This window comes from Oryzias latipes, chromosome 23, assembly GCF_053564925.1.
Source record: "Oryzias latipes strain Hd-rR chromosome 23, Olatipes_Hd-rR_3.1".
In the NCBI taxonomy this organism is placed as follows: Eukaryota; Metazoa; Chordata; class Actinopteri; order Beloniformes; family Adrianichthyidae; genus Oryzias; species Oryzias latipes.
Window position 1 is genome coordinate 18,683,530 of NC_136259.1, and position 23,750 is coordinate 18,707,279.

General features: G+C 38.4%; 1 protein-coding gene across 1 annotated transcript in view; it reads left to right on the forward strand.

Annotated features, from left to right (window-relative positions):
- Nucleotides 1-6,396: 6,396 nt before the first annotated feature.
- cacna2d1a (calcium channel, voltage-dependent, alpha 2/delta subunit 1a) overlaps nt 6,397-23,750 on the forward strand; it is an 88,856-nt gene continuing 71,502 nt past the window's right edge. Inside the window, exon 1 of the mRNA XM_023952498.2 lies at nt 6,397-6,766. Within this exon, the coding sequence (XP_023808266.1) occupies nt 6,687-6,766 (80 nt within the window). The 5' untranslated portion in view covers nt 6,397-6,686. The remainder of the gene's footprint in view (nt 6,767-23,750) is intronic.

Consider the following 23,750-nt stretch of genomic DNA (forward strand, 5'->3'; position numbering starts at 1 on the left):
TTTTTGTTTTGTTTTTTTGCCTTGGCTTTTCTGAAAATCTAAAAGAATGCCTTTGACTTTTTAATTTTTGGCCAATAAATGTCCAAAGAAGTTTTATTAAGTTATTTAAACTAGTGACTATCTGTTTTGAAACCCAGAGATGGTGATCTGGGTCTACCGCTATACCACCAGGGCAGTGTTCTGGTTCAAACTAATTGGTATGCTTTTAAATTTGTACATTTAAAAACTTAAATATAAATATAATTTGATTCTAAAATAAATCAGCATAGATTTATACTGTAATGTAACCTACATACTGTGTCTGTGCATAAAGGAACTCGATGGCAGAGGCCCATCACATGAAATAACATAAGATCACCCCTGAAGACAGGTTGCTGTCTGTGGATGCCTGTGTCTCCCTGTGCCTGTTCTCATCTGTGCCTCAACTTCCCCTCCTGACAAAATAACTTTTTCTCATAGTAATGTGATCAGTCAGCGCACAGAGGGAGCCAAAGCTGCCACAGTCCTTAGCGAGACATCATATCACACTCTTTCACGTTCACTTTCTGTCTCTGAGTCAACAAGGTGTAACTATGTCAGGCATCTGCCAGAAGATGACAGTAAGGCAAGAAAACAAATTTATTTTCTTTTATTCTGTTGTGACCTACAAATGTCATGACAGAATACAAGAAAAATATTTAATCTTAAAATAACTCATTCGCATTTTGTACATAATGTTTGTCAGAGTTGCATTACACTCTTGTCTGTTATGTGTGAGTTTTTTCAGTTATCCTAACCAATACATAATGATTTCAACATATACATGGAAAAAATTAGCCATCAAGACAACAGATGGGTTATTTTAGTATCAATTTAAATTCACTTTATTTTGTCCATAAAGGCAGATAAGGTTCCTATACAGTTAATGGAATTTGCCACAAACCACAAAGCTTGTGGGAAAATTTACTTTAAACAGATCTGATCAAACCTGACTTCTGATCTGAACACTAGTAAACATCAGTTAGAGGAGCTGAAACGTCTAGGCACATTGCCGTTTGCTAACTAAGAGATGGTTAAAATACCGAATAATACAGAAGTCTCATTTACAATTAAAGAAATCACTGAGTTGCAATATTGCCTCAGAGGTTCTAAATCTGTCATTTTAGAATGATTTTATTAGGCTGACTTAAGGAGTCTTAACTAACTCTATTAAACTTCCTCAAGAGCACAAATGCATTGATTATAGCTGCACAGGAACCAGCCCTGAGCACAAGATCTATGGAACCAGAAATCTACCTCACCACAGATGTTGAGCAAAGATGCTCCTGAGACAAGACGGTACACAACAGCGGAGTGTACAATGTTATTGTCCGATGTTATGAAACAGTGGCAAAACGTGAAGAAACACCCAAGTCAAGTTATGGTTGGAGGTCCCAAACTTGAGGAACACGCCAAGATCCTGTCTCCTTCACAAGATGGCTAACCAAGGAGACATTTTAATGAGGGACAAACAGCTGAAAAAGGTTCTTGTAATAGATGTAGCGATCACAACAAGAATAATAAAGTCCATGAAAACCTGAAGCTCTATCATAGGTTGATAGAGAAAAGAAGGAAAAGTTGAAGGAAAGGGTTGATTGTAGTAATTTTAACATTTGAGGCCGTTACTCCTGAACAGGTAGAGCGAAACAGCACTAGTGATCACTGTTTAACAGAACACGTTACTATCAAAGAGCTGAGACACTAAGCAAGACAATCAAGTCACCAAGCCTCTGTAGAAGATACAAATGCGTGTATTTTTTTCCTGTTGATGGATTCAAACAAAACTGTTTTTGATTGCAATCTACTCACGTACCTTGATGGTCAAACTTTGGTCTGCAGTTCAATTGTGAATTTTCTTCCCTTGTGGCAAGGACAGGCAGCCATCAGGACTCAGGCTGTCACGTAATATAAGGCCACTACGGTGTCCAAACGGTTCTGGTAATGGAAAGAGCATACAATTAAGAAGCTAATCCTATAAAAGTGTTTCACCTCTCTTGAAGTCCTATTAATAGTTTGTATGATCCATCAGCTCTTTTAACCCTTGTGCTATCTTGGATGACCCCACCCTTACATTGACGTGTTCTCCCTACCATGACAAAGGTGGATAAAGGTGAAAAGATTTCATGTAATCCATGGACACCAGTGAAGATCACAAATCATTGAAGAATAGAGGTTCAGAACACTGTCTAGTGGGTCTAGATGACCCAACTCCCAATCTTAAAGTGCCAAGGATAGCACAAGGGTTTCGCATCTTTTCTGCTGTCTCTTTCATTTAGTGGGGAAAAAGATCATTCTTTTCCCAAAGTTACTTAAATTTTACAGTTTTGTTTCGTTCAAATTCTGGTATCAGTTTTTTCCCTGTCATTTTTCCTTCACATTGGGGATGATCAATGAAGGCTACATCTGTGTTGGCCTATGTGGAGACACATGTCCCTTCATCTTTGCCAAGAAGACACTGTGCGGGGGTGATGGTGATTAAAATTTAAACTTGGAATCATTTGTTGCCACGGTAACTCATTCACCTTGTAGGATTAGCAAGATAAATGACTGCCTGTGGGGCAAGGAAGAGTGCTTGGATAGATGCAAAAAAAGGGGGATTGCCTATATTGTGTGCATGAAATGCATCACAGGAAAAGGACTTTACTACTTTGTGAAATGTTTAGCAACATTTGTCCTCCAAGATGAGAAAAAATTGTGGCTTTACATGTCAGGAACATTTTAACTCTTCAGACAAGAGTTAGATTCGGCAGATGCTTCAGTTTATAGAGTCCAAATGAACCAGTTAAACTTTATAGTATTTTATTAGGTCACTCTGGAGTATAAGTTGCAGCAGCAAAAAAATCCACAATAAAGAAGAGAAAAAATCATATATAAGTTGCACTTTTGGGAGAAAATAATTGTAAAAAATACGGGAAAAAGAATTTACATTTTATCTTGAAAGGCAAATCGTTACGGAATAACAGTAAACTGAACATGTGCACGCTTCACTTTCGTAGCCATAATTGGTTTCATGAAAACACAGATGGAAACTATCATATTAGCTCATACTATAAGCAATGATCCAAATAGCATAGCATAAAAAACATGCTAACAAATCAGTTAAACTCTTTTTATCACAATCTGTTGAATTCCTCTTCTTCTGCGTTGCTGCCAGTGGCAAATAGTGACACACAAACCTACAGCGCCCTCTAGCAGTTGTTGCAATTAATTTTATTTTTTTTATTACATGAAAACTATACTCTAAAAAATACTTTATTTGAAAGTTCATGCAAAAGGTTTATTTAATAAATTAATACTTTATCTTCACAAGAACAATATAATTTTTGTTTTAAAATTGATTTTAAAAAACCTTCTCCTTGGCTGTAAAAAGGCTAATTTGATTTTAAAAAATGTTTTAAACTATTTTTCTAGGTGTTGATATTTTCCCATCATGTTTCCCTCTGCAGCAAACACAAGCATGTATTATATTTTGTCACTAGTTGGAGAAACAGCAGTCTTGCGAGAAATCAGAGAGAAGACAGCCACTGGGTTGCCAGGCAACAGCAGTCAGGCTATTCCCCGGACAGGTGGGTGGGGTCCATGGCTGAACATGGAGGGCCACACCTGATGCTTGACACACACACAAATACAGATATTCAATTATACCCTTAAGCAGACAGCACTGCCACTCCACCAAACACGCAAATACACTTATTTCAGCTCTGGTCCTGATGTGACCTACAGCAAACTATAGTTTTATGAATGGTTTTGAGGAAAAGGAAATGAAACTATATTCTAGACAACATGCAACATTTGAAACACTCTGGAAAGCTAATTTTATATAAATGTATCTCTTTGGCATGGGACAAAAAAATATTGCTAGGGGCTAAGAGCTTGTGGCTGTGAGTGAAACCTCAATGAAATCAGGGGATCTCTTCATCCGTTGTTAGCACAAAGGAAACGCAGCAGCTGCAAAGATGGCCTCCCACATAAGAACACCATTAGGAATCTGATCATTTGTGAAAACGGGATGTATTTAGTCAAACTGAATTAGCTATTTTGAGCTTTCAATGAAATGACTAATCCCTGTGAAAATCCCTACATAATCCCTTTTAGAGTTGCATTTGCCTTCTGTTTTCAGATTCATACATAAGAATGTTTTCTTGTTGGAAACACAAGAATCCTTTTTTATTTATTTCATTTTAGGTGGATATGGGTTTTAATAATTATGATTTTGAACGTGAAAACCTTTAACCTCTGTGTAAACTTTTTAACATCTCCCTGTATGGTTGACAGTCTATTTTAAGCTGCAGCTCCTCATAACTGTTGCTCTGTAAATACACTCTTCGAACCTACCCCCCACCCCCACCCCAACTCCATCCCTGCCTGGGAAGAGGTCCCAGCAGATCCACTTTAATGACTTACAGCAAAACCTGAGTCAGGGCACATAAACAGCCATTTGACCAATTGTGCTATTTGTGTGATTCACATAATTGTAAGTGAGCAGCACTTTGTCTTGCGTCCCCTCTGCAGCCCTCATTAGCGGCTGCACACATCTCTGCTTACATGAGCCTAAACAGACAAACAGGAAGTTCTTCTTAGGGATTTAGCTTTAACTGATGAGTTTTTGAGGAAACTAGCATTTTAGAAGAAGCTTTGAAAGTGAAACGGCTTTCTCTTGTGGTATTTACCTTGATTTCCAACGAATGGCAATGTCACTTCATATTCAGTTTGATTTTAACCTTGCAGCAAACAGAATTGGTTATAACGTTTCTGTATGAATGGAGACACGACCGTTGAAAATGAAAGAAAAACTCACTACAGGAACCAGAATAAAGAGCAATCCATAATAAAATAGGAATTTTGGAGCTTTCTTCAGGCTTGACTGGATAGGATACAAAGAGCTGTTATGGTCGACAAATGCTTTCAAGCAGCACTTGTGACCAGACATACCTGAACCTGATTCATCCAAGTTGCGCTCTGTTCTCTTTGTCAGGGATGCTAAATATGTCCTTACATAACTTCTTTGAACTGCTGCTTAGAAGAAAACATCTTTTATTTCCCTCTAAGACATTGTGTTTCCATGATCATATAAGTTAAAACCTAAGTTTGAATCTGTTGTCCCTCAGAATCAAATTGAACATTATAATTCTGATTTTATGTGTTCCAAAACCAATTTACATAATGTTAAGCAGTTTTTTTGTGTAGACTGTCACTTTTCTTCCTGGGAATGCAACTAACAAAAGGAGGTTCTAGGCCCCACTCCGTCTCTTAAAACGCCTTGAAAACTTTCCTCTTTGGACTAATGTGCTTTGTTTTAGAAAAAGAAGGTTTTGATTATTAATTGAGCAAGAAGTCTTACATCCTTCCATATTCTGCTGCTTTTCTGAAACTGTGTTGGAGGGTTATAGCAGTCTGAGCAAAGATACCCAGACCTCCCTCTCCACAGAGATTTCCTCCAGTTCAGCTAGCGGAACTCTAAAGTTCTTCCAGGTGAACCGAAGGACATTGTCCCAGGGTCTTCCCCAGAGCCTCTTCCTACTGAGACATTCTGCTTGATTCCTAAGTTCCTCACCCTAGTACCAAGCCACCCTGCAGGAGTAGATCATTTCAGCAGCTTGTAACTGAAATTGTATCCTGTCAGCTATGACCCAAATATCATGACCAAGGTGAAGGTGGGAACAAGGATTGGTCAGTAAATTGAGAGCTTTGCCTTCTGGCTCAGCTTCTTCTTCATTATGACAGATCGATAGCTGCTATCCACCTGTCAATCTCATGTTCTACTCTTTAAATCATGAAATTTAAACTCTTCCACTTGAACAGGAGCACTCCACCTATACAGATGGTGCACATGACCTTTTTTGGCCAAATTGGCCAAATCTCAAAACTGGACTTTCTCCGCCCCCTGAAGAGAGTATAAACCACAATGTTTACTAATGAAGTAGAAATGTGGTAATCAGTTAAATCAATAAAAGATCTAATGGTTTGTAGTTTTTTCCCAAAAAAAAAGTTCTACTTTGGAGGAAGTCCAACTGTAAAAGAGTTGGCCTAATTGTTGCTGGCTGGAGAGAGGAGAGTGCCGGAAACTGATTTTCAAGTAGAACATGAAAATACACGCTGTAAAAAATGTCAACACAAAAAGATTTTTTAATGCAATTGAGCAATTAAAAACAATTTAACTTTAATGATAATTTCAAGAAAAAAAATCTATTGAAATTGTTTAATTGTCTTGGAAAAAACACTTGGGTAAAACATTTTTCCTGGTTAAAAAAAACAATATGGAAGCCAAATGACCCCCCCTCCTTTTTTTTTTTGTTTTTTGCAGTGTGCGGATCGGCATTCCTGCTGGCGGAGGGAAACATAAACGCGCCCTCCTTCCCTCCCCTTCCTCCGGTTGTTTGTGTGACACGCCGTAGATCTGCTCTAATAGCCTATCGCAGTTCCACAACCTTGACAGTTCCACGCAACACGCACACCCACACCAAAAAAAGCACACTCCCCAACTCCACCGGTTGGGGTGGGGAGGGGGACAGCAGCTGGATGAGATCTGTTTCCAAACGCGCACCGATGGCGGTGTGAGGCGGAGAAGTAGAGAGAAGTACGCTGTGGATTTCGTGGGCAGGTTTTTTTAGGGGGGTGGGGGACATCTTCTCCCATCCAGGACCGAGTTTTAGGGGACTTTTAACAATATGGATTACTCGGTCTGTGTGCTCCTTCTCTTGACAACCATCTCGTGTGCGTCGGCCGGACCATTCCCCACTGAGCAGACGTGAGTCCGTCTCCCAAACAGCCTGTTGGCTTCTGAAAGTCCTGACTGATGTTTCCAATCTGTGGTTCTTATGCTCACTTAAACAGTTAGTTCTAATTTTAGTGTTGAGTTGGAGACTTTTTGTGCGCACTTCTTCTAAGTGATGATGTTGGGCTGTCCTTTTGTTGTCCTGTCTGTCTGTCTGCAGCTGTGACATGTGGCTACAGTAAAGAATCACCTCTAAGGAACAAAAATAATAAAAAAAAAACTTTCTGAAAACTAAAGTGATCGAATTTGTGCCCCCCCCCCCCCCCCCCCCAATATTCCTAATAATAAGACAGCGCATTGAAGTTTAGAAGTGGCTCAGATGAATTATATTGGAACGTGATCCCTTATTTATTTATTTCATCATGGCATTACAACATGGCATTAACAGGAGTTTAAATATATATGGCAAGCCGAAAACAACGAAAACCCAGTTGAAGACCCACTCTAATGGAAGCCTGTTTTGGGTGTTTTTTTAACATGTTGTGACATTTTTTTCATGATGGAGGACATATGTATTAGGGAAAACATTTTTAATTTGAAGTTCTTAGTATTTCTTTATTGGAATTGTTGTGAATGAGGAACTGACACACATTTGATAATGGAAACACCTTAAATGTGTGACATACAAGTTCGGCAAGCCACAAGCTCACAGCTCCTCTCCATTCTTATGTATGTATCCACTTGTAGATGACTAGATTCATGTATGCCTTGTACTCTACAGACATTGGTTTATATTTTTTGGATTAGTAGACTAATCATAAATCCAGACTGGCAGTAGAGTGCCAGTTGAGACTTATTTTGTGTGTTACATGTTGTTAAAACATAAAAACTAAACTAAAAAAAAACTTTTTTGAAAGTGTGCCATAATATGATGTTTTTGTAATCTTTAACATGCAACAAAGCAGTTAAGCTTCACTCTGTCACTTATTCCAGGGGTCTTTGTAGGGCGTTTGCTTGCGCTGCAATGTTAATTTGGGACATGAGCCCCTCTCTAAAGTAGGGCTGTCACTGGTGCAGTTGCTCTGTCTAATTTTGACTCAAGTCCTCTCATATCTGCAGTGCAATATTAGCAGAGGTACAAATGACACACCCAGAGCTGCAGGATTGCCTTTCTCCAAATGAAATAAATGTTCCTGTTGATTCTAATTAACAAGTTTGAAATACTTATTCAGAATCCAACAGAGCCAAGGCTGGAGGGGTTTAAATTTGAATGCAGCCCAAGTCTGGTTCCTAGAGAAGTGGTGAGCCACGATGGCACTTAGCCTAATGGCCGAGCACAATGATGTCAGACTAGCAGAAAGGCCTGCCCACTGCCTATATTTCATGGGCATTAAGTGGATTGATCTGTGGGTTGTGTACATGTTATTCACACAGCAGGCGGCACACCCTGAGGCTTTTTAGTGTCTAGAAATAATTTTAAAGAGAGTTTTGTTCTTGTGCTGATTCATCCAGGAAACAATAATTATTATTATTTTTCTTTTGTTTTATTTATGTGCTGTTTTAGCAATCCTCTTTGACTAATTGTGATCTTGTGTGACAAGATCGGCATCGACCCCTCAAGGTGAATGTCATTGAAAAGAGAAACTAAGGAGAGAGGCCAAAGAGGCTGACCTGTACTTTTCTTTCTTTCCCTTCCCCAATCTCAATGCTTGAAGAGTGATTGGATCTGCAGACCTCTCTCATGCCAGCTCTTTACATCCTGGTCTTAGACCTCTTCCCCATCCCCCTTCTCCGCCTTAGCCTCTCCCTCATCCGCCTGTCCATCTTATTTCCATCCCGCTTCCATGTGTCTCTTTATCTCTCTTCTTCTTTGTTGCCCAAAGGCAGATGATTAACATCATCAAATCCAAAATCCGAAGTCTGATGTCAGAGACCTCTCTAGAGATCTCTGCACCATCTAGCACTCGCAAAGATCAGAGGAGATAAAAAAAAAAACATGATAGAGAAGAATAAAGAGACGGCATAAATGTCGGCCCCTCTCCGTCTAAATTGTGTGACCTTTATCAAAAACTGTCCTTTTCTTACTTTATACTATCACATTGGGGCTAAATTCAGCCACCTGAGCCATTTCCTTGACCTGGATCAATCACAGATTTACATTGCATCTGACGGTTTCCTTGTCCCTCAGTTCCTGCCACTCTGCTCTGTTTCTCCCACTCCCACTTGCTCTTTTTAGCTAACTAGATTTCATGCTTAACCAGCTTGAGGGTTGTGCTTCTTGTGTCTGCAGCATCATCTCTGGCAGCAAGTGGGCATAATGTGGGGAAGTTCTTCCCCAGGACAGAGCTTACCATGTGTGGCTAAAAATGCTGGGGAGGTGGTTCTTGATGATAAAAAACAAAATAAACAAGGATATGTTCTCTGAAGTTCAACTTAGAGGATAAAATAAATATTTTGGTGTGAATGAACAAAATGGCAAATCAAAAGAAAAATACTAATGTAATTTCAGCAAACATTTGATTTTAAGATACTTTCTGACTAAATGACATCCATTGTCGGAGCTTTTAGATAAATGCTCTATTGACTTTACTTTTTAATGATGTAGCACTTCAGCAACTAGTATAAAGTCAGGCTTTTTAAAAACCTGTGTTGTTTTTAAGGAAATAGTTTCTGAAGAGCGGCAGGCGTTCAACAGAAATTCACCTCTGATTTGTGGGCAGGACCGTTGGCTGAGAGCTCTCTGTTTACACTTTCTCCCACTAGCTTGCAGCCCCTCACAGCCCCCAACCTAACATTAGTGGTGCAGCAAAAATGGCTGAGCTATCCAGCCATAAAGTATTGGGGCAGATGGTAGCTCGGACGAGTCAAAACAAAGGTTCAAGTCGTCTACAAGTGGATGCATCAGAATGGACCTGAGTAGGGAGGTTGTGGCCTGCACAGTGTATTTTCTACATAATAAATATGCTTGCCTTCAAACGACATTTTCACGTCTGCTCCTAATTCACAACAATTTGAATAAAGAAATCTTCAAAAATGGAATTTTGAGCTTAATTTTCCATTGTTAGAAAAATGTTAAAAAAGACGAACCGTTTTCATCTGAGTGGATCTTTAATGGAAAATCCACCAATGACCAATACTTTGTTTTATGTTTTTTGGTGTCTAAGGATGTTTCTAAATGATCCGTCGTATAGCAAAGTGATCCCACGCCATCTCTCACTTGTATTTTTTCACTTGTTTTTTGGCGGCAACTTCCTTCATTATGTTCCAGCTCATATTTGTAACTACGTAGAGGATTCCAGCGACCTCCTGACACAGCATCTTCATAAATTGTTCTTGAACTTCTTTTTAAGCATGCTTTTTGTAATGTGTACACTTTTTCTTTTCTTATTTTATGGTCAGATTTTGTCTAGATCCAACATAATTGGTCTAACCACAACTGAATTGTTTCATCATAAAACGTGAGATGATGTAACAAATAGAAATTCAAATGCGCAGACTTTAATCTGCTATGGGGCAGTTTCAGAACTAAGTGCCCGAGTCATTATTATAAACTTGTTAATGCTTTCACATTTGCATTTGTTTTGTGTAATCATTGTAAGGAAGATTTGATCCAGAAAAATTGTCCACATTCCTGGAAAACAATGCTTGCTCCTCTTTCTGTGCAGCAAATTTATTCTTTTCGTAAATGTGTATTTATCTTTGGTAAATACACTAGTAGTTCATGGGTGAATACCAGATTCTGAAGCTGTGTGTTTGGCAGAGAATGAGGGATGTTTCTCATAAAAACAAACAAAAGGTTTCTGTAAATTGGATTTCCCTTGTGCTTCATGTCCATAGAAAAATGTAACCCAGAGAGTAGTGCCGCTAATGCAGGCAGATTTGGGCTGAATGACTCAAATATTACAAGAAACAGATGGAAATCATCACCCCACGGCTGATTAGGGTTTCCCTGGCTGCGATTTGTAACCTTCGGCTATAAGAAAGTTGAGGCAAGCAGGTACAGTATGTTATAGAAAGCGTCCCTTGGATTGGAGCAGCTGACAGGTTGTACAGGATCTGTTTCATAAACCAGTGACCCTGGAATACAATTTGGCCATAATCACTCCTTATTTACTTTCATCCACTCTGTTTACGCCCCCCCCCTCCCCCCCACAACCACACACACACACACACACACATGAATTTCCTTCTACTATTTCTGCAGAATCCTTTTTACTCCTTTTTATTTATTTCCTCCAACTCTTTCCCCTTTTCCCAAGTCTTAGCTGGCTATTTTTAGACCTCTGTCTTTGGGAAAGAGCATCAAGTGTCCTGAGTCACATGCAGGAAAGGCTACATGACAGAGGAATGTTGCATGGCAAACGGCTTCTATAAATCCCCCCTCCGCTCAGTCATAATTGGTCTGTTTCTTGCTAGTCAGGGTAGTTTTAGTCTTCAGTTTAGGTTTCCCATCAAGGTCTTTAGGTGAAAAAGAAGCTACACATGCAGGGGTGGCATTTTTGCTCCCTAAGTCGTTTGCCACATGGAAGTTGTCAAGAATTTTCCATTGCACTGTTTTCCTGGAATTCTTGTGAATAGTTACCAGCTGTTTAGTTGGGACACAGAAAAACACGGAACACAACCTCTGAACAAAAAAAGCCATGAGTATTAAAAAACAGGAAGAAAACAAGAAAAAGGATGAAAAGGTGTGTTTTGAAGTGGTCTACGGTTGCTCTTTAAAAATATTTCTTGCTACTTGATAAAAATCATTGCTGGCTGTAAAGATATGTTTATTTGTTTTTTAAAAAAAGATATACAATACAATCAAAAAGCATTAAAGTAGTTATAGTAAAAAGCCTTGAATGGAAGCCAGTTTGGAGCTCTGCACGCAGTCCCCACAAACAAAGTTAAAACAAAGCTTGTTGCTGTGCAGTAATGAGCACACACTGCTAGTACACAGCTGGGGTGCTTTCTATACACTGAGTGTTGTACCAGTTGGTTATTAAGTAGCTCAAATCATGTGGTTGAAGTGGTTCCTGTATGCTCACCTCCAGCTAAGCAGACAGAAAAGGGTCGTCTATGGCAGGCACACAATGTCAGAAACTTGCTTTAAATATTCGTTGAGTCATAAATCCCTATTGGTTTCATTGATCACTGCTCTTTTAGGGTCATGGCTTCTAAAACACTTTTCTTCCCTTTAAACTAAACTGCTGTACATTACTCTGAGAGATATTTTTGTCAGGGGAGAAAAAGGACAGAACTGAATATATGGCTTTGTTTAAAAATGTTATTCAAAGGGTAACCATTTCACCTTCCATTTTTTTGTAAAACAGTAATTTCATTCATGGGACTTAAGATATTATTACATAGAAGGAAATAAAAATGCAAATATATTGCAATTCATGTATACCGCTTTTTCCGCACTATAGGGCCCACAAAATTATAAGGCTCACCATCAATGCTTTAGAAACCTAGGGGTTTAATTTAACCAGGATTTATCATGTAACCCTTCTGCTATCCTAGGCATTTTGACATTGGGAGTGGGGTCATCCACCCCCAGTGCGTTATAAACCTTTTTTCTTCAATGATTTGTGATCTTCACTGGTGTCCATGGATTACATAAGATCCTCTTCACTTTTGTCCACCTGTGTCATGCTACACTGTAAACCCAAACAAGTTACCAAAACCTAAGACAAATTAAGGCAATACGTTTTTTTGAGTTGATCAACTTCTGTTTATTAAAGTCTGAGTTTTCCACAACATAAAATATTTAATTGTGTGCTACTTGTATTTTCTTGATAACAGTTAATTTGAAAGCGTTAATTTGTGCAGTCAAATATTGGCAGTAAATATAACTTATATTTTCCTGTTAGGACAACTTGATTGTCATCAGTTACTAGGACTCACCAGTTTCGAGTATTAAAGCCACAGGAATAAGTTTGCATAACTTAAAAAAATAAGTACACAACAACATAGTTTTATCTTAACAGAAATCAATATTTATTAATTACCTTATTTTCCTCAAAACCATGCATTTCAAAACGTTTTTTTCCGTAATCCGTTTTCAGCCTAGTGTTTTTAGCTTATTTTAGCCATTACCTTTTTAATTCTATGATTTCATGTTCTTTATGATTTCATGTTTATCAGACAACTACCGGTATGAAACCCATTGAGACGACTATTATGGTAATATTGGGTTAAATTTATATTTTATTTTATTAATATTGGGTTTAATTATAGTAGTATGGAGAATACGGCAACCAAATTTTTGCAAAATAAAAACAGTAAAAGCTGTAAATGTTTCTTTAAAATCAAAATCAATAGTCTGAAAGATGCAATCAGACTAATACTTGCACAACACAGATTTATAAAATACACAAACATTGAGGTTTTCCTTTTGATATGAGTGTGGTTCTAATTTTGAAGTTTTAAGGCCAGACAGTTTCTCTTCTGGGAGACCACATGACCTCTTTTGTGGTATATTTTGAAAGATGCTCATGAAAAAAAGGGATCTATAATAGCCTTTAATTACATCTCTTGTGTCCAATAATGGATAACACCGAGACATAACAGCTGTTAATGCCAGTGTTGAGACTACACTGGACATGGTGTGAAGCACTCCTCTGTGGAGGATGGACAGAAGTTTGCTTGAATTGGCGACTAGATCAACGTTAATTGGGTATTTTGTCTGACAGTGGGGTGTGTTGGGTGGGAGGTTGTACTTTTACAGTATACATGGAGGGGAGCAGTGATGTATGGCTGGTTTGTTTGTGTCGAGGTGAGAAGGATGAGAGGGTTTATTCACTATAAAAGATGATGTGGGCACTTGAAAGGGTCACAATGAAGTGAGAGTAAACGGTGAAACCGTTGTGTTACGATCGGTTGGTTTTGTACATTTCCGCTGGTCATGTCAAATTTCCCTTTACCTCTTAACTTTGAATTTCTAAAGGCTTGTTTGTTGGAGCTGGCTCTTTAAAGTCAATCTGTCACACTTTTGAAATCCGAAAATGCACAATTTCTGAGTAATCGTTGTCAGTCGGTTGCTTTAGTGTAGACCAGGAATATTGTCAACCAGAAGGACCACAGACTGCTGTAGGTTTTGTTCCGTTTCATTCCATTTCGTTCTGTTTCATCTGTTCAGACTCCTGCAGGGAGAGGTGAGACACCAGGAGCTGTTAGTTCTGCAAGGACATGTATGTCATTTTAAATGAATGCAGACTGGGTGTTAGAGGGACAGTGAGTCTGTCCCAGTTAATCGTTGGGCCAGAGTGTGAGGTCAAACGTGGCAACAGAGAGACAAATAAATCCAAGTTCACAGCATCTGTGATGTTCCCATGGAGATTTCCACACTGTAGAGATGCTCTGTCGGTGAATAAACAAATAAAATGACAGTAAACTGACAACAGGTTAAAGGAATCACAAATTTTGATGATTGCCAAGATGGCCGCCAAGGTGCAAACACACAGGCTGGCAGGTCCTGTGTGTTTGTCACAAAAAAGGCCTAAAAAAATCAAAACGCCCTGGAGTCTCCCATTAATACGTCTATCTATAGTTTTTATGGCATTTTATCTTTTCTGGAATCTGGTGTGTCCACGAAAAATGGATAATAACACAACTCTTTATTCAACAAAAAGGAGTCAACAGCTTCTGTTTGAAAGGGTTCTGGATTTTGGACATGCAAGGCCACCCCCAGGTAAACATGAACAAGTAAAATCAACAAGGCCCCTCCAGGGGCTCATCAACCTTCTGATGATACTCATTTTGGCTGGTGATATTGAGATAAATCCTGGACCTGTTCTGAGCTCTGACTTGGATGGACTACAGCCAGCAACACAGCTAACCAGGCTACCACTACATCAGGCTTGGCTATCACCCCAACAACACAGATTCCCTCATCAGCCACAGCTAAGTGGGCTCTCACCTCGGCTCCCTGGGCTGCAGCTGCAGCTAACCAGGCCTCCTCCACCTCAGCTCCCTGGGCTACAGCTGCACCTAACCAGGCCTCCTCCACCTCAGCTCCCTGGGCTACAGCTGCAGCCAACCAGGCCTCCTCCACCTCAGCTCCCTGGGCTACAGCTGCAGCTAACCAGGCCTCCTCCACCTCAGCTCCCTGGGCTACAGCTGCAGCTAACCAGGCCTCCTCCACCTCAGCTCCCTGGGCTGCAGCTGCAGCTAACCAGGCCTCCTCCACCTCAGCTCCCTGGGCTACAGCTGCAGCTAACCAGGCCTCCTCCACCTCAGCTCCCTGGGCTACAGCTGCAGCTAACCAGGCCTCCTCCACCTCAGCTCCCTGGGCTACAGCTGCAGCTAACCAGGCCTCCTCCACCTCAGCTCCCTGGGCTACAGCTGCACCTAACCAGGCCTCCTCCACCTCAGTTACCTGGGCTACAGCTGCAGCTAACCAGGCCTCCTCCACCTCAGCTCCCTGGGCTACAGCTGCAGCTAACCAGGCCTCCTCCACCTCAGCTCCCTGGGCTACAGCTGCAGCTAACCAGGCCTCCTCCACCTCAGCTCCCTGGGCTACAGCTGCAGCTAACCAGGCCTCCTCCACCTCAGCTCCCTGGGCTACAGCTGCAGCTAACCAGGCCTCCTCCACCTCAGTTACCTGGGCTACAGTTGCAAGTAACCAGGCCTCCTCCACCTCAGCTCCCTGGGCTACAGCTGCAGCTAACCAGGCCTCCTCCACCTCAGCTCCCTGGGCTACAGCTGCAGCTAACCAGGCCTCCTCCACCTCAGCTCCCTGGGCTACAGCTGCAGCTAACCAGGCCTCCTCCACCTCAGCTCCCTGGGCTACAGCTGCAGCTAACCAGGCCTCCTCCACCTCAGCTCCCTGGGCTACAGCTGCAGCTAACCAGGCCTCCTCCACCTCAGCTCCCTGGGCTACAGCTGCACCTAACCAGGCCTCCTCCACCTCAGTTACCTGGGCTACAGTTGCAAGTAACCAGGCCTCCTCCACCTCAGCTCCCCAGGACACAATTATTGGATACAGGTATACCGCAATTAACAATGTTAAACACAAAGGAACATTGTTTCACAAGTTCTTCATTAATAACAGACGCAAAAACCTTTTCCTCAACTGCAAAGATCATCAATGCTGCAATAAAAAAACAACAGAAAATGCGATTTTTCCAAACACTCAATAATGCAAAAGTTATTTGGGATTCCAGGTCAAAACCAAAAGGAATTCTACTTGGCCACATCAATGTTCGCAGTATTGTTAATAAAAGCGAGCAAATTGAACATCTTCTAAGTGAATCCAATATTGATATGCTAGGAATATCTGAAAGTTGGCTGACTTCGACTTCACCTACAGCTGCCATCACTATCCCAGGATACAAATTATTCAGAAAAGATAGAGAAACAGGAAGAGGAGGGGGGGTTTTGATTTATATCAAAGATCATTTTAAATGTGAGTTAATTAGTTGGCCAGAGGAAACAGGAATTGAATGTATAGGTCTAAATGTAACACTTCATTCTACAATGTCTTTTACTGTGATTTGTGTGTACAGGCCTCCTTCTGCCAAGGACATCTTTTATGATCAGTTTGAGTCTATTTTAAATCACTGTAATCCTTCAAGAGAGATTATTGTTATGGGTGATCTAAACATCAATTGGGATAATATACCAGACAGGAAGAAATTAGAACAGCTTGTTGTTAAACACACATTGACACAGATCATAAATGGTCCAACAAGAGTAACAACTTTGTCCAAAACTAAAATTGATTTAATATTTACTAACAAACCCGATAGAATTACCAAGACATTTAATTTTCTGTCTGGTCTCTCTGACCACAACTTCATTTTCTGTGTGAGAAAAATCAGGAACCAGCGTTCAACACGATCAGTCAGAGGGATACCTTACACTTTTATTCCTAAAAATAGGCAACAGCATTTAAAAAATGATCTTGAACATCTCAATTGGACAAATGTAGTTGAAAACAATAACATCGAAGAAAGCTCTAATCTCTTTATACGAATGATCAATGACACACTGGCTCATTTCTCAAAGAAAGGAGTATCCAAACAATTTAAAGAAAACCTACCATGGATTAATAATGATATTAGAAAATTAATGAGAGAGAGAGACAGTGCATTGAAAAAATCCCTAAAAACCAAAACTACAAGTGACCGTCAGATATTTACATCTCTTAGAAACAAGGTTATTAACCACATGCGTAAAGCAAAGGCAAACTTTTTCATTAATTCAATTATTAAAGCAAATGGAAATGGAAAGATTGTATGGAAGCACCTAAATAAGCTATTAGGACGCATAAAAGAGCATAACACCAGAGAGCTCCAGCTTAAGATAAATGGTGCATTAACGGACAATTTGGATATTATTGTCAACAGTTTTAATAACTTTTTTATTAGTTCAATTGAAGATTTAACGCGACAACTAAAATGTCCAGATATCCCATGGAAATCTGTAGACAATAGTAAGCCAATATTTCATATTAAGGAAATTTCTGCTCCTGATGTTCTAAAAATAATCTCATCCCTCAAAAGCTCCAAAGCTAGAGATGCATATGGTTTCTCTAGTCATTTTATTAAGCAACATAAAGATGTTCTCGCACACCCAATAGTACATCTGATTAATCTGTCCATTAACCACAGCATAGTGCCAACAACATGGAAAATTGCTAGGATTATACCTGTTTTTAAGTCTGGGGACAAAACAAAACCTGAGAACTACCGTCCAATAAGCATTCTACCAATTATTTCAAAAATTTTAGAAAAATGGGTCACAACACAACTAACTATACATCTCAACAACAGTCAAACCTCTCTCCATCCAATGCAGTTTGGCTTCAGAAAATATCACTCCACTGATACAGCCACTTGTTATTTCCTTGAAAATGTGAAACAGCTGCTTGACAAGGGAGGCTTTGTGGGTGCTGTATTCCTTGATCTGAAACGTGCTTTTGATACTATTAATCATGATTTTCTCCTTGCAAAGTTATCATATTTTAATTTCTCGAACAGTGCCCTCTGCTGGATGAAATCATATCTCCATGACAGAAAACAAGCTGTACAAATTGAAAATTCACAGTCATCGTTTCTTAGTTGTTCAGATGGAGTTCCTCAAGGCTCAGTATTGGGGCCACTTTTATTCAGCTTGTATGTGAACAACCTGCCAGATGTATGCAACAAAACAAAAATACAATTATATGCAGACGATACAGTTCTATATGCTCATGCCAAAACAAAAGCTGAAGCAGCTGCAGTTCTGTCTGGAGCCATGGTTCCAATCTTTCAGTGGCTCCAAAGGTCAAGCTTACATCTCAATACTAAAAAGACTGTATGTATGTTTTTTTCACGTCAGCCAACGAGGGAAGAACAACCATCTGTAGTGGTCAATGGGGAGCGATTGGAAGTTGTAGAAAAATTTAAGTATCTTGGCGTAATCTTTGATTCAAATTTAACTTTTAAAGATCATGTAAAGAAAATATCCAATATTGTTAAATTTAATCTGTCAAATTTTAAACAAATAAGGTCTTCTCTAACTACTGAGGCTGCAAAGGTTTACATGCATTCATTGATTTTTAGTCATATAACTTATTGTCTTACTACATGGTCCCAGACAAACGAAAGCACTTTGAAACCCCTCAAGTCTCTGTTTAAGAGAACCCTGAAAGTTTTAGACAAAAAGCCTCTGCGTTATCATTACTGTGACATTCTAACCAAGTATGGCATGATGGACTTTGAAAGTTATAAAATGTACATGGATGCCTGTCTCATTTTTAAAGTTTTGAATGGGCTGGCCCCTCCCCCCTTGTTAGATTTTATAAGTAAAAAAACAAATGTTGGAATAGGCACCAGGGCTTTAACTCGAGGGGACTGTAATGTTCAAAGGCGCAGGACTAAATTCAGCCAAACAGTGGTCTCAATTAGAGGCACACAGCTATGGAATACGCTGCCACAGCACATTAGGAACTGGGAAAACTACCCTACCTTCCAAACAGCTCTTAAACGATGGTTAAAAACAAACCAGTCCTGCAAACATTAGTTATTGTTGTTTTTCTGTGACTGTCTTGGAATTTTTAGACTTGCTTTTTATTGTAATAACCTTTGTAAATATTTTTACCTCTAATATTGTGCTATTTCATTGTGTTGTAAATGTAAGTGTTGATATTTTTATCCTGTCCTAGGACAACAGATGAAATTTAGCTCCTGTGCTAACTCTGGCATATTTATGTTAAAGCAGCTGCTGAAACATTGTTTAATATGCATTGTCCTAATTCAAATAAATAAAATAAATAAATAAATAAAATTACATTGATAATCCTGGATAGAAAAAAAAAAGTTTATGATTATGGAATAATGCTACTTGCTCAACCCTTTTACACCGGAGCTTTAGCTGCAGAGACTACGTTCTTTGAATTACTAAACCCCAAGATGAGAAAAAGTGTTGACTGTGCACCTAAATAATCTGCATCCAATATAAGAAAACAGTCTGCACAGAGCCCATATGCAAACAAAATTATCCATCATAATACCTCTGCCCCCATGCTTAACAGTCTGTGAGCTGTTTCTGCCAGTTACCAAATGTGCTCCCATGCTTTTAAAAAATATATTTTTTGTTTGGACTAATCACTTTTTTGGGATTTTATCTCACTGAAGCTGTTTTTGTAAAAAATACATTTCTTTGTTGTTCCCAAGAAACTTCCTTAAATACTCACTAAGATGAAAATCCTCTTTTTAAGATGTTTGTGTGGCATTCTTCTGATGATGAACATATATAAAGAAAATTATGGGTAAAACTGCATTTGTGAGTATTTCCTAATTGTTGTGATTCGGGAGCAGAAGAAAACATGCTTTTTGAAAAAGAGTGTATTTATGACATAGAAAAAAATGACAGGTGTATTGATTTTGGATAAAAGTTGCATTATAATAATTAAAAAACCAATGGCAACTCATTTAAAATACCTCAAAAGATGATCGGAGTCGGTCTGTAAGTAAAATGAATTGAAACTAAAAAAATCTATCGATGATCAAGGTACTCAGATAAATAATAAAAATACTATCATCTAAGCTTTAGTTGGCTCTTTGTAATATTAAAGATGAAAGAGTGTGAAAAGGACAGCAGGTAGGAAAGGAGAAGGTAGCTGTTCACCTTTTTACAATCCTCAGCTCTTGGCTTCCGTTTCCTCACAGTCGGAGCTTCTATTTGCTTTTGTCAAGTCGATTATATCCATGCCAAAGTCCTCAAACATCCTTATCTTCTCTTTTTTTCCATCCCCGGTTCCTGATACTGGCGTCAGGCTTGTTTCTCTGTAGATCATATTAGAAGTGATTTACTGTAATTAGAGCAGAATTCCCATTTTTTTGTTACGTGAAAATGGCCCCCGGCTCTTGAGCTGCTTTGGGGATTTTACTTTTCACAGCTCAAACAAGAAACAACAGATTAAATGCATGAAAAGAAAACACAAGTTTTAAAAAAGATATTGTATTGATGAGAAAACTGTTTTTTTATATTGTATTCTTGTGTTTGCCTGCACATGTTGTCATAGGACAACATAACCCTGTCAGACAGTGTGACTATTAGACTGATTCTTCACTTAAGATGTTAGAAACAATTTAAGGGATATCCGAAGTGTTATCTGTGTTTACATGGTTTAGGGTTTATTTATCTTTTGTCCACTTAGGTCAAATAGTACATTAGTACATTTCCTCATTATCATTTCAGACACGCTGCAAAAAAATTATTCGATTAGCTTTAAACATACAATTGGAAGGCAGTGTGAGTTTGTTACACATTTTTTTTCCAATCTCTAGTCCTCTACATCCCAGATAGATTTGTTTTGAACCTTCTTTACTGCAGCGCATTTAGTCATATTTAAAGATTGTTTTGCGAATTTTTTTACATTTGTTTTACAAATCCTAAATAGTAATACATGAGTCGTAAAGAGCTTTTATGCAAGAATAAGAAAACAAGTGGATTTTTTTAAGCTAATGTAATAAAAAATATTAACCATGGTATTTAGCCGCATCTTTAGGGATGAAGCCAGACTGTTTTATATGGGGGTGGGCAGAAGACTTTGGAAGGGTGGCAATTGAGAACAACAGAATGGATCCGGACATTACTAATAAAAGGTTAAAAATAGATTTCAGACAGTATTATAGTTGCAGTTATATTATTGAACTTGGAAAATACGATCAATTTTGATTTTTAATTGGAGAAAAGTAAAGAAAGTGACTATGCGCACATCATTCACTAAATACGTGGAGCCACTGCTGAACTGTGTCGCCACCATAAACTTCCATCTGTTTTCTTTTTTTTTTTTTGCCTAGTTGCACGTAAATATGTGCAAATAACATAAACCAAAAGTAAAAGAAAAAAAGTTTACATTCTTGTAAAATTTTGTTACCTGTTTAATCAAATGCTTTAGTCTTTTATATACAGTTTTTTATTTTTAAAAATATGTATAAATCGTAAAAAAATTGAATAAATATTATTGTTTACCTTTTTGATTACTTGCATGGAATTGCCACTGTATTTTAGTTTATTTTGGGGACTGCATAGAACTTTAAGAACACCACTGAGGTTGTTTTAAATAACCTCAATACACTGAGCGATTGGTTTAAATACTTTAAGGGTTAAGTTTGTAAAATATAAAGAAGAGGACCTCTTTCTATATATAAATAAAATTATCTTTTTTTTTTACAGAAAGCATTTTGAACATCTCTACATTGATTTCAGTAAATCCTGTCCAAAGTGAACAAATGATAAACGAGAGCTTAAAGCACAAATGATGATACTTTATTCTGAAGAGCTTTGATAACACTTTATTATTGCAAAACTATCAACTAGTGCAAAATATTTTAGAATAAGACCGAATCATTGAAATAATAAATTTAGCTGTTGTTCAGAATAAAAGCAGGAACAAATAAAGATTAACCATATTTATTAAAAAGGTAAAGACATTTTTCTGATGGATATTGATTGAACAGCAATACAGGTGATTGCTTCAAAGTTTGGGGTTTAGAAACGTGGGGAAGGACTTCATGTGGTCAGAAATGAGACAGCAGTGCTCTTGTGCTGAGTCATAATCCCTATTCTGGGATTGTGTCCACTTTTCCTCGTTCACTCTTGGGAGCTTGATGGCTGAGCGAAATGATTTGGTCTTTTATTAAGTTTGTGTAAGGTGTGAGTCAGACCTTTGGGAATCACGATACAAGTTCAAAATTTTATAAAAAAAACAAAACAAGAAGTTGTAGAAAAACAAGTTCCACTGTTGCACAGACCATCTCTTTTTGAGATCAGAATTGATTTTCTGTCAACACTTTAATTACATGCTGGCAAGAAGCGAAGGACATAGCAACAGTTCATTTCTTGATTTACGGAGTTCAGTTTTGTATGTTTTGATAAGTTGTAGTTTAAAAATGCAACATCCGATAAAAAAAATGGGTTTCTCCATTACTCACAAAAAGCGTAAAACACCAAAAAAAAACTGTAGGACATAAAACATTAGTAAAAATTGGAGTAAGACATGCAGTTTTCACGGTCTTAAATCTATTTATTGCAATAATGAAAGTTGTCAATTACAACAATATGCAGTATTTTGGACCTGGAAAATGGAAAACAGCAACTGTTTGAAAGAGCTTCATGTTGTTATCATGTGGCAGTGGTTTTAACATGGCTAGTTGTGTTGATCTGTTTAGCCAGGATGGTGGTGTTGCTCTAACGTTTTATTCTCTGTGACTCATGTTGCATAAAACTGCTAAACGTGTAGAAACCTGTATGTTTCAGTGATGTATTGTGTTCTTTCTCTCATAATGTCAAAGGAAGTTTATTTATTTTTAAAGAAGAGAGACCACTCAACCTTAAACCATCATCTTTGTGGACTGGTATTGATTGGTTCTGCTTTGTCTCTTTGAGATGCTTTCAGCCCCAAATGAAGTTAAAAGTTTAACCGAGCTACATGGAGGATCATCAATGCAATCATGTTTTCTGTTGAGCGGAATTTGGGATTTAACGTTGTATTTTCAAAATCCACAATTTTAAAAAAGCAATCTGCATTGTCTATGCAGTTTTTTTTTTAAACTCTTTTCTTCAACAAATAACCTTCTGGATTGTATAATTGCTGTATTTGTTGGGAGCCTTTCGTGCAGCTTTCTGGGTGCATGACATCGTAGTCCATCTATGCCACACACTGTAATGATGATTTATGGACAGCAGCAAAATGCTTTAATATTGATCATTCCATTTTTCTCTATTGCTACAATCAACAGTATGACATTTATGACATTTTTTTATCTAAATATCCTTCAAGCAATGGTTTGTGGATTCCCCTGCTCTTATTTACTAAAGCAACAATATCAGACATCTGATAAAATGTTTGCATACATCACATTACTAAAACCTAGTAAAGCAATTATTTATTCTAGTAAAATAGTCACATTTTTATCATTAATCATTTTAGACCTATACAGCTCTAAATGCAACCTTTGACCTCTAACTTCCTCACCTTTAAAACCGCTACGATTTTGCATTAGGTTAATACTGGCTGTTGCAGAAAAGCAACACATTAGTGGTCAAGACAAAAAAACAACTCAAAGTAGACCAACTGAATTATGATCCACTTGAGGGGCATGCAAATTAAAGGGGAAAAAAAAGTAGAGCAGTATTGATTGTAGATTTCTGCATCTCCTTTGGGGCTTTTCAGCCAAATAAATTAATTATTCCATCAGAGAAAAAGTGGCTTTGGCTCTGAACTGCATGGCAAGAAATCATAATCCTGAACTGCCAAAGGAAGAGGAAAACTTGGACTACAATTTATACAGAAGGTCTATATCCGTGCTCCTTTTTCAGAATGTCGTCTCACTACTTAGTAAATTAAAGTTTCATGTTGCATTTAGACTTAAAAACCTTTGTGCACTTTATGGCTCATACACCAACCATTTGGCTGACTTTTTCTTTTAAGCTTATAAAAAAAAAAAGTAATCTGTCTGTCGATTAATTTAGTATTTTTTTCTGTTTCACACTTTCTTCTTGTGCACTTTGGTTCTCTTTAATATGGTGGCCTGAAGTGCAA